At 37.9% G+C, this 16025-nt stretch overlaps 3 protein-coding genes, 1 long non-coding RNA gene and 1 pseudogene across 7 annotated transcripts in view; 4 read left to right on the top strand and 1 right to left on the bottom strand.

The window, feature by feature from the left end:
• The window catches only part of LOC115583812 (uncharacterized), a 74593-nt gene that overhangs the window by 47319 nt on the left and 11249 nt on the right, over positions 1-16025 (bottom strand). The window lies entirely within an intron of this gene.
• On the top strand, positions 1093-2730 carry LOC115583806 (protein hairy-like). The gene is made up of 2 exons (XM_030420997.1): positions 1093-1215; positions 1330-2730. The coding sequence occupies exons 1-2, from the start codon at positions 1093-1095 to the stop codon at positions 1660-1662; spliced, it is 456 nt and encodes a 151-aa protein (XP_030276857.1). The 3' UTR covers positions 1663-2730.
• On the top strand, positions 5303-6873 carry LOC115583811 (transcription factor HES-5-like; annotated as a pseudogene).
• LOC115583799 (transcription factor HES-2-like) lies at positions 9283-10885 on the top strand. The gene is made up of 2 exons (XM_030420990.1): positions 9283-9433; positions 9541-10885. The coding sequence occupies exons 1-2, from the start codon at positions 9311-9313 to the stop codon at positions 9871-9873; spliced, it is 456 nt and encodes a 151-aa protein (XP_030276850.1). The 5' UTR covers positions 9283-9310; the 3' UTR covers positions 9874-10885.
• Positions 13707-15319, top strand: LOC115583804 (protein hairy-like). The gene is made up of 2 exons (XM_030420996.1): positions 13707-13829; positions 13943-15319. The coding sequence occupies exons 1-2, from the start codon at positions 13707-13709 to the stop codon at positions 14273-14275; spliced, it is 456 nt and encodes a 151-aa protein (XP_030276856.1). The 3' UTR covers positions 14276-15319.

Below are 16025 nucleotides of genomic sequence, written 5' to 3' on the forward strand. Positions count from 1 at the left end.
GGTTGTTTTTCAAATGACTTTAGAATATATCTTGAAGACTCCACTCTTTAAATACGTGGTAGAACTGTCATTATAAAATATAGTAATATTTTTGTTTTTAAATTCAAGGAAAAAACCTACACATGTATTAAACAAACACTAAAATTGAATCGTCGAGACGAAATAGATGATAATTGGCATGAATGAAACTTGCTATGTTTTCGATTACGACATAATAAAATCATTAATATGAAGACATCCATTTGTCCTATTTGTCCAACTATTTGTTCAAAACTTCCAATTTAACAATACAGTAAAAAAAAGAAAAAAAAGAAAATGGGAAAAGAAACAGCAAAATTAGAGCTTTTGGAGTGGGAATTATAAAATATTCTTTTTACTGTTTATTACTCGAATGGTTATGAAAAATAATTGTCAATTAATTTTGAGTAAATAGAACAATTAATTTATCTAGTAATCATGTTGGCTGAACAGGTATAAAATGTTGGGGAGAATAATCAATAAAAAGTTATATTACTTCAAAGAAACGATTAAATGTAAAAAGAAATATTTAAAACATTTTAAAAAATAAGCACGTGACCAAAGCTGTCAACTATAGAAGTAAAAATTGCAATATATGTACATATAATTTTCTATACATGAAAATATAAATTACAAGTGACCCAAATTTGTACTCAAGGAAAGGACCAAAGGACATGTACGTAATTACATCCTACCAGTGGTAATATTTAAGTAAGAAAAAACACTTTAGCCGAAATGCAACTATCTGTCTGTCTCACACGTGTGTGATGTGATGATCAGCGTGTGCTCAGTCAAAGTCATTGATCCCAGCATCAGGCAGCAGATCTGCTCTCTCTACAGGGTCACCACTTTCCCAGATTCACACAGAGCTCTGTGAGTCTCTCTCCATCACCCCCCCAGTCCTCCACCTGTTCCCCTGAGATACAACTATTGTCCTCACATCAACATAACCAATTGACGTGTGTGCCCTTTCATTGTGTCACCAAGGTCTCTGATTGGCTGAGACTGTGAGAAACTCTACTCAGATCAAGACCCACATATTCATATGGAGATGTGGGACTATAAATAGGAGGGATGAAGCCAGCAGAGATCAGATTCTCTCTACAGAGACCTCTACAGCACAGAGATCCAGCAATGGCACCTACAATCACTGCAGCAATGACCAATTCTCAGGAGCATCTCACTCTGACCCACAAGGTAAATTCAAGATCCAACAACATTTAAATATTGTCAATGAGAGGTTGACTTTGTTTATGCTCACATTTTACTCCAGAATAAGTTGTCTAATGACTTTGTTCTTTTTTTCTGCAGCTCAGAAAGCCTCTGGTGGAGAAGTTACGCAGAGAGCGAATCAACAGCAGCATTGAGCATCTCAAGTCTCTCCTGGGTCCAGACTTCCTCAAACAGCAGCCAGACTCCAAGCTGGAGAAAGCAGACATCCTGGAGATGACAGTCTGTGTCCTGAGACGACTGCAGCAGCAGCATCACCAGCAGAGAAGACTGCTGAACCATGTCAACAAGCTGCAGTCTTCCTCTGACAACAACCTGACAGAGGCTGACTTCTCTCCTCTGAGCTCCACAGTCCAGACCAGCATCACCAAAGACAAGAGTCCAGACAACAGCGCCCTCTGGAGGCCGTGGTAGACACCAACTCGCTGGAGTTACTACCACACAAACTCACATGACCACATTGGTCAAAGATAACTGGACTGAATCCTTTGAAATTTGATGGACTTGTTCTTCTGTATGTACAGAAGGCTGTATTTTGTGTGTTGAGTTTGTTCAAGATGACATTTCCTGAGAAAATGACAGCAACAATATCTTTCAAGTGGAGAAAGAGAACATCTTGTCATGCATGTTGCATGAACAACATCTGATTGCATCAGCAATTATTATCATACCTCACTATACTTCATGTGTTGGTAGTATATGCTATGATAACATTTGTTATCTTTTGATTGTTATTGATCATATTGATCAGAAAACCTTAACTGTCCTTTTATGGACGTATTGTCATAATTAATTTTAATCTCTCTGATTAATTAAAACTGATCTGTTGTCAGATCCAAATGTTTATACTTTTTTCAAAAGGTTATTTTACTGTCACAAGTTTCCTGTGACGCTTTTATGATTCACTTCACCACATGTATTGTTAAACTATAATACACTGGTGATCTCTTTACCTCTTGATTGTTAATGATCATTTTGATCAAAATTCTTAATTTGTTCTTTTTTTGAACATTGTGTCATACTGGACTTTACCTCACTTGATGTGATTATTGAATAATGATCCGTTCTAAGATCAACATGTTTATCTTTTTACCTTAAAAGGTTTGTTTATTTTCACACTGTCACAGTTTTCAGTGACAATTTAAATTTTAACAATTTGAGAAAAAACATTTAATTTAGTGTTCATTAAGAATGATGTGATCTGTTGTAAGGTCAGGTTTTACTATTATGTTTTGCTTTCAAACTACACATGTTTTAATCCATTTGAGAAAAACTCTCAAAGGACAGTGAGGACTGTGTCCTCAAATATTGTAAATCGTTTGTCTTTTATAAAGACAGCTGTTCCTTTACTCTCTCTGAGTACAGTGTGTCTTGTAGAAATCTACAAGTTGTTGTTGTGATGTATCATCACCTCTAGATGGGGCTTTCTCACTTCACGTGGCTCATTGTGCCTTGTTGAATAAACAAACACTGCAAGCTGAACTTCTTTTGTTCTCGCCTCATTGTGTATGTTAAGGTTATCCTCTTTATGATGATGAAAGAGACTTTATACATTTTTTCTTCACTGACAAAGGCCTACATCTTTATTTCTACATTTTATTGACAAAATCAAGTTAATCTAGCATATATAGTACTTTTTTATCCATAGCTTATATGTTCACATGTAAACTCAGAATCATATTTTTTAAGGATTTTCAATTAAGGTGTTTGATGAAGAGTGATTATGAATGTTTTCCTTCTGTTCTTTTGGATCAAGTCAAGTCATCAAACTGAATAAGAAAAACATTTTAATTCAAAGACACTTTTGCTGAATCATCATTTTGGTATCAACGAAGAGGTTGAAGTGTTTTAATTTAATCGTTTTGAGTTAACCACTGCCCTCTTTAAAGCGGTCCAACATCGTATCTAATGAGATACATTATACGACACACTTCTATTGTTCCCCCAGTGAAAGCAGTGAAAGGACAGAGTGTGAGAAACCAGAGGAAACTCACTCACAGCGCCCTGTGGGACAATAGATCCAGACCTTTGCCCTGAAGAGACAGACTAAAAGGGATAGTGTCTCTTAAAGATGGAATTTGTTTTGAGTCAGGACGTTTGTGTAACTGTTCTTTAATATGAGTCAACACTTACATTTTTCAGAAGACTGTTTTTGTGTCTAGTGAAAGTAAAAATTTTTAGCCTGTGGTGTTTGAAAAAGTTTCTGCCAGTGACATCATTTCAATTCACCTTTTTAACATATCTAAACATAGTTATGTGGTAAATGTCACTTATAACACCATGTTTATCAAAATGACAATCCTGTGATAATCATTCTTTAAACATTAAAACCTGAAATAGAAAACTACCTCTCATAGATCATATGTTAAGAGAATGTTCAAGAAAGAGAAATATCTTGACCACTATGCTATAACAGATAGTGAGAGCAAATTAGAACCGTCATTGCTGGATAACTTAAGGCAATGTTTAAGATAATTTTTTTTATATAAGCAAGACAAAAACATTTGCCCAAATATGGATCCGCTTCCTGTCACCTTAAATATTAACTGAGTGGATAAAGTTGCACATATTGACGATCTGCCCATAAATTCACAACACAAACAACTGCACTACCTCAGATTTATCTTTCTATTTTTAGAATATTTATGATGTATCAATATCTCTAAAATGTGCACAAAAGCAAAAAAAAAAAAAAATGAAAAATGAAAAAAATATTGTTAACCTAATATCTTACTGCCCACTTCATGACTGAAATCAGTTGCCATTGTGGGTGCCAACAATGTTTTTGTGCAACAGGTAGATCATAAGTAAGTCCATCAGTAGAAGGCATGTGCCAACATGCCTTTTTTCTGCTAATGGACAGAGTGTGGGAAAGCTCTAGACAACAGCGGTCAGTGTGAATGACATTCATCCCACCAGCAGTGCAGGAATTCTCCAAAAAGATCTGGCACACTTCAGGAAACAGCTGCCCCCCAGGAAACCTCCCACCCTCATGTGCAGAGCTGAAATTCTGATCCAGTTGATGGTCAGTAATGAGACATGATCATGACTGGAGCTTCAAAATGTGTCACGTGGTTAGAAACTGGAAATATTACATGATAAAACATTTTGGTGAAACTTAATAACTTAATGACTGACTAACTTTTTCATCACAATTTCAAATTTTGAACTGTGAGAGTCAGCCAATGGTGTGCTTTCCCTCCAGATGGCTGGTGATGTCAGTCTCTGTTTCTATAACAACACACAGCCAGCATCTGTCACTTAAGTCTCTTTGTGGTTCATTGACCATACAGGGAGTCAGTGTGGGAAACTGAGCTCTACTTGTTACTCACACCGACGAGAAGGCACGTGTCAAAAGACTCTGCATCTGGACAGCTGCATGATTATTGTGCTGAGTTTAAGTGCTTGAACACTTAACACACATGTAACAAACAGTGTGCTAACATATTTTAGAACTGCTCAAATGATCTTGTTTTTTTTTATCACGGAACATTAATAAAGACAAGGAAAAATCTAATTAGCTTATGATATCAAATAAAAATACAGGGAGTTTTACGTGTTACATTTTAGGTTTAAGCTTAATAAAAGAATCCAACAAAAAAATCCAGATTTTGATGCTCATATTTTATCAGATTAAATAACTTTTACTTTAACTTATGATTAAAAGCCATCGTCTCACACATGTGATGTAATAATCAGTGTGTGCTCAGTCAAAGTCATTGATCCCAGCATCAGGCAGCAGATCTGCTCTCTCTACAGGGTCACCACTTTCCCACATTCACACAGAGCTCTGTGAGTCTCTCTCCATCACCCCCCCCAGTCCTCCACCTGTTCCCCTGAGATATAACTATTGTCCTCACATCAATATAACCATTCGGCGTGTGTGACCTTTTATTGTGTCACCAAGCTCTCCGATTGGTTGTGACTGTGAGAAACTCCACTCAGACCAAGACTCACACATTCATATGGAGATGTGGGACTATAAATAGGAGGGATGAAGCCAGCAGAGATCAGATTCTCTCTACAGAGACCTCTACAGCACAGAGATCCAGCCATGGCACCTACAATCACTGCAGCAATGACCAATTCTTAGGAGCATCTCACTCTGACCCACAAGGTAAATTCAAGATCCAACAACATTTCAAATATTGTTAATGAGAGGTTGTTTTTTTTCATGATCACACTTGACTCCAGAATAAGTTGTCTCATGACTTTGTTCTTTCTTTCTGCAGCTCAGAAAGCCTCTGGTGGAGAAGTTACGCAGAGAGCGAATCAACAGCAGCATTGAGCAGCTCAAGTCTCTCCTGGGTCCAGACTTCCTCAAACAGCAGCCAGACTCCAAGCTGGAGAAAGCAGACATCCTGGAGATGACAGTCTGTGTCCTGAGACGACTGCAGCAGCAGCATCACCAGCAGAGAAGACTGCTGAACCATGTCAACAAGCTGCAGTCTTCCTCTGACAACAACCTGACAGAGGCTGATTTCTCTCCTCTGAGCTCCACAGTCCAGACCAGCATCACCAAAGACAAGAGTCCAGACAACAGCGCCGTCTGAAGGCCGTGGTAGACACCAACTCGCTGGAGTTACTACCACACAAACTCACATGACCACAATGGTCAAAGATTACTGGACAGAATCCTTTGAAATTTGATGGACTTGTTCTTCTGTATGTACAGAAGGCTGTATTTTGTATGTTTGAGTTTGTTCAAGATGACATTTCCTGAGGAAATGACAGCAACAATATCTTTCAAGTTGAGAAAGAGAACATCTTGTCATGCATGTCGCATGAACAACATCTGATTGCATCTGCAATTATTATCATACCTCACCATACTTCATGTGTTGGTAGTTTATGCTGTGATAACATTTGTTATCTTTTGATTGTTATTGATCATTTTGATCAGAAAATTTTGACTGTCCTTTTTATGGACATACTGTCATACTGAACTTTAATCTCTCTGATTACTCAAAACTGATCTGTTGTCAGATCCAAATGTTTATACTTTTTATACGGTTATTTTACTGTCACAATTTTCCTGTGACGCTTTTTATGATTCACCGCACCATATGTATTGGTAAAATACAATGGTGATATCTTTAACCTCTTGATTAGTAATGATCATTTTGATCAAAACTCTTAATTTGTCCTTTTTATGGACATTTTGTCATATTGGACTTTCCCTCACTTCATGTTATTATTGAAAAATGATCTGTTTTAAGATCAATATGCTTATCTTTTTAGTGTAAACTGTTTGTTTGATGTCACATGTTCAGTTTTCAGTGACAATTAAATTTTTACATTTTGAGGATCAATTCACTTCAATGGTTATCAAGAACAATCTGATCTGTTGTAAGGTCAGTTTGTATTATCTTTTGGTTTCTTCACAAAGTACAAATGTTTTGATCCATTTGAGAGGAAAAAAACTGTCAAAGGACAGTGAGGACTGTGTCCTCAAATATTGTAAATCATTTGTCTTTTATAAAGACATTTGTTCCTTTACTCTCTCTGAGTACAGTGTGTCTTGTAGAAATCTACAAGTTGTTGTTGTGATGTATCATCACCTCTAGATGGAGCTTTCTCACTTCATGTGGCTCTTGTTGAATAAACAAACACTGCAAGCAGAAATGTTTTTGTTCTCATGTCATTGTGTGTCATGGTTACCCTCTTTATCATGTTGAAAGAAGACTACGCTCATGCATTTTTCATTTTCACTTAATTGATATAGGCCTCCATCATTGTTCCCATCTTTGTTTATCAAAACCAAGGTAAAATCTAACATATACAGCAATCATTGATCCATAACTTTCAATTAATTAAATTATCAGTAATTTTCAATCAAGGTGTTTGAAGAAATGATCGAGTAAGTTGATTCATCAAACTAAATAAGAGAAGAAAAAAAATTCAATGACAATTTTGCTGAAACATTGTTTTGGTTACAACTGTGAGGTTCAGGTGTTTAAATGCAGAAAGTTGAAAGTTAACCATTTACCTCCTCAAAGAGGTCAGACATTGTATCTAATGACATGCATAATACGACACACTTCTATTGTTCCTCCAGTGAAAGGACAGAGTGTGGGAAACCAGAGGAAACTCACTCACAGAGCCCTGTGGGACAATAGATCCAGACCTTTGCCCTGAAGAGACAGATAAAAAGAAAAGCCTAGCTCTTAAAGATGGAATTTGATTTCAGTCTGTCAAAGGACCTTTTTTTTATCCGATATGAATCAGCAGTTACATTTTTTAGAAGACTGTTTTTTGTATTGAGTTTTGTATTGAGCCTTTGGTGTTTGAAAAAGTTCCTGCCAGTAATGCATTCAGTTCACCTTTTTAACATATCTAAACATGACAATGTGGGAAATATCAATTAATGCAGTGGTGGTTAGAACTACAACCTCATCATATTCAGTTGCTGAACAGTAAAAACTTGAAACAGAACACTACCTCACATAGTTTGTATGCTAAGAAGATGTTTGATAAAGAGATATATCTTGACCACTAAGCTATGAGGAACATTTGGAGCAAGCAAGAAGTGACACTGCTGGACAATTAAAAACCATTTTTAAGATTATTTTTAAGATTAGCAAATAAAGTAAATATTTTCACATCTGTGTATCCAAAAGCTACTTCCAGTAATATTAAATTAACTATTACCTGGGTAAAAAAACAAACATATTCAGATGATCTGCCTGGATGTTCACGCCCCAAAACATTGCACAAAATAATATTTCACAATTTTACAATATAAATGAATTATCTATGTATCGAAAATTTGGAAGGAGCAATATACATGTTGGACTAACAGTTAAGTGCCGTATTTTTAAGTGAAATGTTTTGCCTTAAATAGTTTTTTATGAGGGGGACCCCAAAATCGCTGTGTCAACCAGGAGGATCCTCAAAATGTCCATCAGTAGAAGGCATGTGCCAACATACCTATTTTCTGCTAACGGACGGAGTGTGGGAAAGCTCTACACAACAGCACTCAATGTGAATGACATTCATCCCACCAGCAGTGAAGGAATTCTCAAAAGAGATCTGGCACACTTCAGGAAACAGCTGCCCCCAGGAAACCTCCCACCCTCATGTGTAGAGCTGAAATTCTGATCCAGTTGATGGTTGGTAATTACACATGATCATGACTAGAGGTTCAAAGTATGTCATGATGGTTGGACACTAGAAATATAGGACACTAAAACTTTTTTTTTTTTTTTTTTTACAAATTTTACAAATTTTACAAATTTTACAAATTTTACAAACTGTGAGAGTCAGCCAATAGTGTGCTTTCCCTCCAGATGGCCGGTGATGTCAGCCTCCGTTTCTATAACAACACACAGCCAGCATCTGTCACTTAAGTCTCTTTGTGGTTCACTGACCATACAGGGAGTCAGTGTGGGAAACTGAGCTCTACTTGTTACTCACACCGACGACAAGGCACGTGTCAAAAGACTCTGCATCTGGACAGCTGCATGATTATTGTGTTGTGGTGATTATAATACTGGTCTTTAACAGCTTATAGTACTGTTTTGAAAAAGTTGTGTATTTGTGATCGTGCAGGACATTAGATACATTGACCAGGTTAAAAATAGAACGACAATGTATCAATATATACAATCCAAATTTTTTGATTTTTGATTTTTTTCACAGACATTTTTACATGACAGGTCTTGGTTCCAATAAGCCCTTTACCAAAAAAAAGGACTTACTTTTTATATTTATTTAATCATAACATTACACCGTTAATGTTATTCTCCCACGTATGTGATCGGATGATGAGCTTGTGCATAGTCAAAGTCATTGATCCCAGCATCAGGCAGCAGATCTGCTCTCTCTACAGGGTCACCACTTTCCCACATTCACACAGAGCTCTGTGGGTCTCTGTCCATCAACCCCCCCCCCGTCTTCCACCTGTTCCCCTGAAATTTGACCATTGTCCCTCAGGCATTAACAGCATTCAGCGTGTGTAGTCCTTTGTTGTGTCACCAAGGTCTCTGATTGGCTGAGACTGTGAGAAACTCTACTCAGACTCACACATTCATATGGAGATGTGGGACTATAAATAGGAGGGATGAAGCCAGCAGAGATCAGATTCTCTCTACAGAGACCTCTACAGCACAGAGATCCAGCCATGGCACCTACAATCACTGCAGCAATGACCAATTCTCAGGAGCATCTCACTCTGACCCACAAGGTAAATTCAAGATCCAACGACAGTTAAATATTGTTAATGAAAGGTTGTCTTTTGATCACACTTGACTCCAAAGTAAGTTGTCTAATGACTTTGTCCTTTTTTTGCAGCTCAGAAAGCCTCTGGTGGAGAAGTTACGCAGAGAGCGAATCAACAGCAGCATTGAGCAGCTCAAGTCTCTCCTGGGTCCAGACTTCCTCAAACAGCAGCCAGACTCCAAGCTGGAGAAAGCAGACATCCTGGAGATGACAGTCTGTGTCCTGACACGACTGCAGCAGCAGCATCAACAGCAGAGAAGACTGCTGAACCATGTCAACAAGCTGCAGTCTTCCTCTGACAACAACCTGACAGAGGCTGACTTCTCTCCTCTGAGTTCCACAGTCCAGACCAGCATCACCAAAGACAAGAGTCCAGACAACAGCGCCCTCTGGAGGCCATGGTAGACACCAACTCACTGGAGTTACTACCACACAAACTCACATGACCACATTGGTCAATGATTACTGGACTGATCCCTTGAAATTTCATGGACTTGTTCTTCTGTATGTACAGAAGGCTGTATTTTGTGTATTGAGTTTGTTCAAGATGACATTTCCTGAGGAAATGACAGCAACAATATCTTTCAAGTTGAGAAAGAGAACATCTTGTCATGCATGTTGCATGAACAACATCTGATTGCATCAGCAATTATTATCATACCTCACTGTACTTAATGTGTTGGTAGTTTATACTGCGATAACATTTGTTATCTTTTGATTGTTATTGATCATTTTGATCAGAAATTATTAACTGTCCTTTTTATGGACATATTGTCATAATGAACTCTAATCTCTCTGATTATTCAAAACTGATCTGTTGTCAGATCCAACTGTACTTTTTGCGAAAAGTTTTGCTTCATGTCACAGTTTTCCCGTGACACTTTTATGATTCACCTAATGACAGGTATTATCAAACAATGGTGATATCTTTCACCTCTTTATGAGTAATGATAATTTTGATCAAAATTCTTAATTTGTCTTTTATGGACATTTCCCACACTTTTTGTGATTATTGAAAAATGGTCTGTTTTAAGATTAATATGTTTGTGTTTTTACTGTCACAGTTTTCAGTGACAATTCAAATTTTTACAATTTGAGAAAAACATTTAATGAAGTGTTTATTCAGAACGATGTGATCTGTTTTAAGGTCAGTTTTAACCATTTTATGTTTTGTTTACAAAATACAAATGTTTTAATCCATTTGAGAAAATCTCTCAAAGGACAGTGAGGACTGTGTCCTCAAATACTGAAAATCATTTGTCTTTTATAAAGACAGCTGTTTCTTTACTCTCCATGAGTACAGTGTGTCTTGTAGAAATCTACAAGTTGTTGTGATGTATCATCACCTCTAGATAGAGCTTTCTTACTTCATGTGGCTCATTGTGCCTTGTTGAATAAACAAACACTGCAAGCTGAACTTCTTTTGTTCTTGTCTTATTATGTATGTTATGCTTGTCCACTTAATGATGATGAAAGAAACTTTATAAATGTTGTCTTCATTGACAGAGGCCTCCATCATCGTTTCTACCTTTGATTAAAAAAATCAAGATAAAATTCAGCACATACAGAAAACATTTATCCATAACCTAACTGTGTAGAGTAAAACTAAGAATCACACATGTTGTGTGATTTCAATTTCATTGAAGTAATATTATACAACTTTTTTACCATTAAATACAGTCCAATACAATCCAGCACCCTATCACTTGTTTCTGCACCAGGTCACTTCAGTGATAGGGTAGGATCAAAGCGTCACATACATGTTATCTTCAAGATACACATAACACTGTTATGACGTAATGAGTTTTGTTTGTAGTTAGCACCTATATAACATCTAAAAAACTATTACAGACCTGCGATTTGTATTAGAGACAGTGGTGTTGCACTCAGAAATGGTGTAACTGTCAGTTTCAGGTGTTTTAAGGTAAAAATCTAGAGGTCAAATTTTTCCTCTTTAAAGAGGTCAGACATTGTATCTAATGAGATGCATAATAAGACACACTTCTATTGCTCCTCCAGTGAAAGGACAGAGTGTGGGAAACCACAGGAAACTCACTCACGGCGCCCTGTGGGACAATGGATCCAGACCTTTGCCCTGAAGAGGCAGATTAAAAGGGGGGTGTGGCTCTTAAAGATGGAATTTGTTTTAAATCAGGCCGTTTCTGTAACTGCTCCTTGATGACTTGAAACATCATTTCAGTTCCTAAGAATACTATCACTGTATGTAGTGAGAATGAAACATTTTCAGCATTTGGTGTTTGAAAAAGTTTATGCTAGTTACCTAATATAAATTCTCCTTTTTGGCATAATACTAACGTGGGTTTGGCTAATGTCACTTAACGCATTATGTTAATCTGTGAGTAGTCTGATCTAGTGCAAGCTAATGTTTTTATCACAGTTATTGAAAATTTTTGTCAGTTACAAGAAGAAAGTCCACCCCTTGTTGATCTATCAGTTTCGTTTAACTTCACTTCTTGTTTCTCAGGATTACAACCTCATGATAGAAAATCTAGCCCCAAATCGACCTACTTCAGAAAACAAGACACTTATTGTCATTTATTATTCCAAACCATGACAACAATATTTGGGCATAAATCTGAGACAGTTGCATGCAGTGGCAAAAAAATGTAAAATGTTACAGCATAGGAGGACAATAAGACATGTAGTGAAAGTAGTTTGTGGATTTATTGTGTTGCGCAATCAGACCCCCCAATTACAGGTGTGAGCTTTGCGTCATAAGGCATTTAAAATAACATTTGCTGTTGTTAATTTTTCATCCTATTTAACTGTCTTAATGTAGGCATGTGATCTGTTTTCCAGAATCTACTTCCTGTCACATTAATTATGAACTAAGTGGACAAAATGTTAGAATGAGATATTCTGCCCTGATGTTCAGACTAAGACACAGAACACAAACATGTGATTTTAGCGTTTTGCGATAATAATTCAATATTTCAGTGGTTAAAACGTGAAGTGGTAATTCTCAGTGTTTAATGTTCAATTTATGTAGACATTTCTCACATCAGTGGGTAATTACTGCATTAAGGGGGCCACACCTTCTACTCTTGGCGGTACACACTGCACGTGTTGTCAGGGATTCAAAAGTCCATTTGTACAGGGGCACATGCCTTTGTTCTGCTAATGGACAGAGTGTGGGAAAGCTTTAGAGGACAGTGTTCAGTGTGAGTGACATTCATCCCGCCAGCAGCGCAAGAATTCTCCAAAAAGATTTGGCACACTTCGGGAAACAGCTGCCCCCCAGGAAACCTCCCACCCTCATATGTAGAGCTGAAAATCTGATCCAGTTGATGGTCAATAATGAAATATGATCATGACAGGAGGTTAAAAATGTCACAATGATTGGAAACTGGAAATATGACATCATAAAACATTTTGGTGAAACTTATTGACTAATTTTTCATCAAGATTTCAAAATTTAAGAACTGTGAGAGTCAGCCAATGGTGTGCTTTCCCTCCAGATGGCTGGTGATGTCAGCCTCCGTTTCTATAACAACACACAGCCAGCATCTGTCACTTAAGTCTCTTTGTGGTTCATTGACCATACAGGGAGTCAGTGTGGGAAACTGAGCTCTACTTGTTACTCACACCGACGACAAGGCACGTGTCAAAAGACTCTGCATCTGGACAGCTGCATGATTATTGTGTTGTGGTGATTATAAGACTGGTTTCTAACACCTAATAGAACTGTTTTGAAAAAGTTTTGTATTTGTGATTATGCATAACTGAAGACACATTGTCAAGTTCAAAAATAGAATGAAAATATCTTTATATATAAATTAAAATAGACAGACGTAACTGCCAAATGACAGGTTTTGGCTAAAATAAGCCCTTGACCCAAAATAAGCACTCACTTTTGATATTTCTTAAATAATAACATGACACCATTAATATTATTCTCCCACGTGTGTGATGGGATGATGAGCTTGTGCTCAGTCAAAGTCATTGATCCCAGCATCAGGCAGCAGATCTGCTCTCTCTACAGGGTCACCACTTTCCCACATTCACACAGAGCTCTGTGAGTCTCTCTCCATCAACCCCCCCAGTCCTCCACCTGTTCCCCTGAAATCTGACCATTGTCCCTCAGGCATTAACAGCATTCAGCGTGTGTAGTCCTTTGTTGTGTCATCAAGCTCTCTGATTGGCTTAGACTGTGAGAAACTCTACTCAGACCAAGACCCACACATTCATATGGAGATGTGGGACTATAAATAGGAGGGATGAAGCCAGCAGAGATCAGATTCTCTCTACAGAGACCTTTACAGCACAGAGATCCAGCCATGGCACCTACAATCACTGCAGCAATGACCAATTCTCAGGAGCATCTCACGCTGACCCACAAGGTAAATTCAAGATCCAACAACATTTAAATATTGTTAATGACAGGTTGTCTTTGTTTATGATCACACTTGACTCCAGAATAAGTTGTCTAATGACTTTGTTCTTTTTTCTGCAGCTCAGAAAGCCTCTGGTGGAGAAGTTACGCAGAGAGCGAATCAACAGCAGCATTGAGCAGCTCAAGTCTCTCCTGGGTCCAGACTTCCTCAAACAGCAGCCAGACTCCAAGCTGGAGAAAGCAGACATCCTGGAGATGACAGTCTGTGTCCTGAGACGACTGCAGCAGCAGCATCACCAGCAGAGAAGACTGCTGAACCATGTCAACAAGCTGCAGTCTTCCTCTGACAACAACCTGACAGAGGCTGACTTCTCTCCTCTGAGCTCCACAGTCCAGACCAGCATCACCAAAGACAAGAATCCAGACAACAGCGCCCTCTGGAGGCCGTGGTAGACACCAACTCACTGGAGATACTACCACACAAACTCACAAGACCACATTGGTCAAAGATTACTGGACTGAATCCTTTGAAATTTGATGGACTTGTTCTTCTGTTTGTACAGAAGGCTGTATTTTGTGTGTTTGCCTTTGCTCAAGATGACATTTCTTGGGGAAATGACAGCAACAACATCTTTCAAGTTGAGAAAGAGAACATCTTGTCATGCATGTTGCATGAACAACATCTGATTGCATTAGCAATTATTATCATACCTCACTGTACTTCATGTGTTGGTAGTATATGCTATGATAACATTTGTTATCTTTTGTTATTGATCATCTTGATCAGAAAACTTTAACTGTCCATTTTATGGACATATTGTCATAATTAATCTCTCTGATTAATCATAACTGATCTGTTCTGAGATCCAAATGTTTATACTTTGTTCTAAAAGTTTTGCTTCATGTCACAGTTTTCCCGTGACAATTTTATGATTCACCTAATGACAGGTATTATCAAACAAGGGTGATATCTTTCACCTCTTTATGAGTAATGATCATTTTGATCAAAATTCTTAAATTGTCCTTCTTATGGACATTTCCTCATTATAAACATTCCCACACTTTTTGTGATTATTGATAAATGGTCTGTTTTAAGATTAATATGTTTGTGTTTTTACCGTAAAAGATTTGTTTACTGTCACAGTTTTCAGTGACAATTCAAATTTTAACAATTTGAGAAAAACAAATGTAGTGTTTATTTACAACGATGTGATCTGTTTTAAGGTCAGTTTTTACCATTTTATGTTTTGTTCACAAAATACAAATGTTTTAATCCATTTGAGAAAATCTCTCAAAGGACAGTGAGGACTGTGTCCTCAGATACTGAAAATCGTTTGTCTTTTATAAAGACAGCTGTTCCTTTACTCTCTCTGAGTACAGTGTGTCTTGTAGAAATCTACAAGTTGTTGTTGTGATGTATCATCACCTCTAGATGGAGCTTTCTCACTTCATGTGGCTCATTGTGCCTTGTTTAATAAACAAACACTGCAAGCTGAACTTCTTTTGTTTTTGTCTTATTATGTATGTTATGGTTGTCTTCTTTGTGATGATGAAAGACTTTATAAATGTTGTCTTCATTGACAGAGGCCTCCATCACCGTTGTTACCTCTGATTAACAAAATCAAGATAAAATTCAGCACATGAAGAAATTATTCATCCATAACATAACTTTGAAGAGTAAAAGTAAGAATCAAAAGTTTTAATTTTAGTCATTTAAATTCCTTTAAAGTAATATTATGTCACTTTTTCACCCTTAAATAACAGTTTCAAAATCATTTTGACGGTATAGCAGGGTTCTCCCCAGAAATTTTTAGTGTAGCGGCGCACCGTCTGTCCGGGGGGGCGAACGCTCGTCAGCGTCAGTCGGGGGGGGGGGGAGACACGGACGGACAGATGGTCATCAACTCCGTCAGCCAAGAGCTCCTAGCCGTCAACCGGGGGACGGACGGACGGACGGGCAGACGGACGGACAGACAGACAGACAGACAGACAGACAGACGGACGGACGGACGGACGGACGTCACCGTCACGCGCGAAGTATAGCGGCGCTGACCTAGCGGTATAGCGGCGCAGCGCCGCTGTTCCACCGTCTGGGGAGAACCCTGTATAGTGTCTTGTAATAGGATGAATGATTTCTCTGTTTCAGCCAATCCAGCACCCTATCACTTGTTTCTGCTCCACGTCACTTAAGTGATAGGGTAGG

Source organism: Sparus aurata, chromosome 6 (assembly GCF_900880675.1).
Source record: "Sparus aurata chromosome 6, fSpaAur1.1, whole genome shotgun sequence".
Taxonomy (NCBI): domain Eukaryota; kingdom Metazoa; phylum Chordata; class Actinopteri; order Spariformes; family Sparidae; genus Sparus; species Sparus aurata.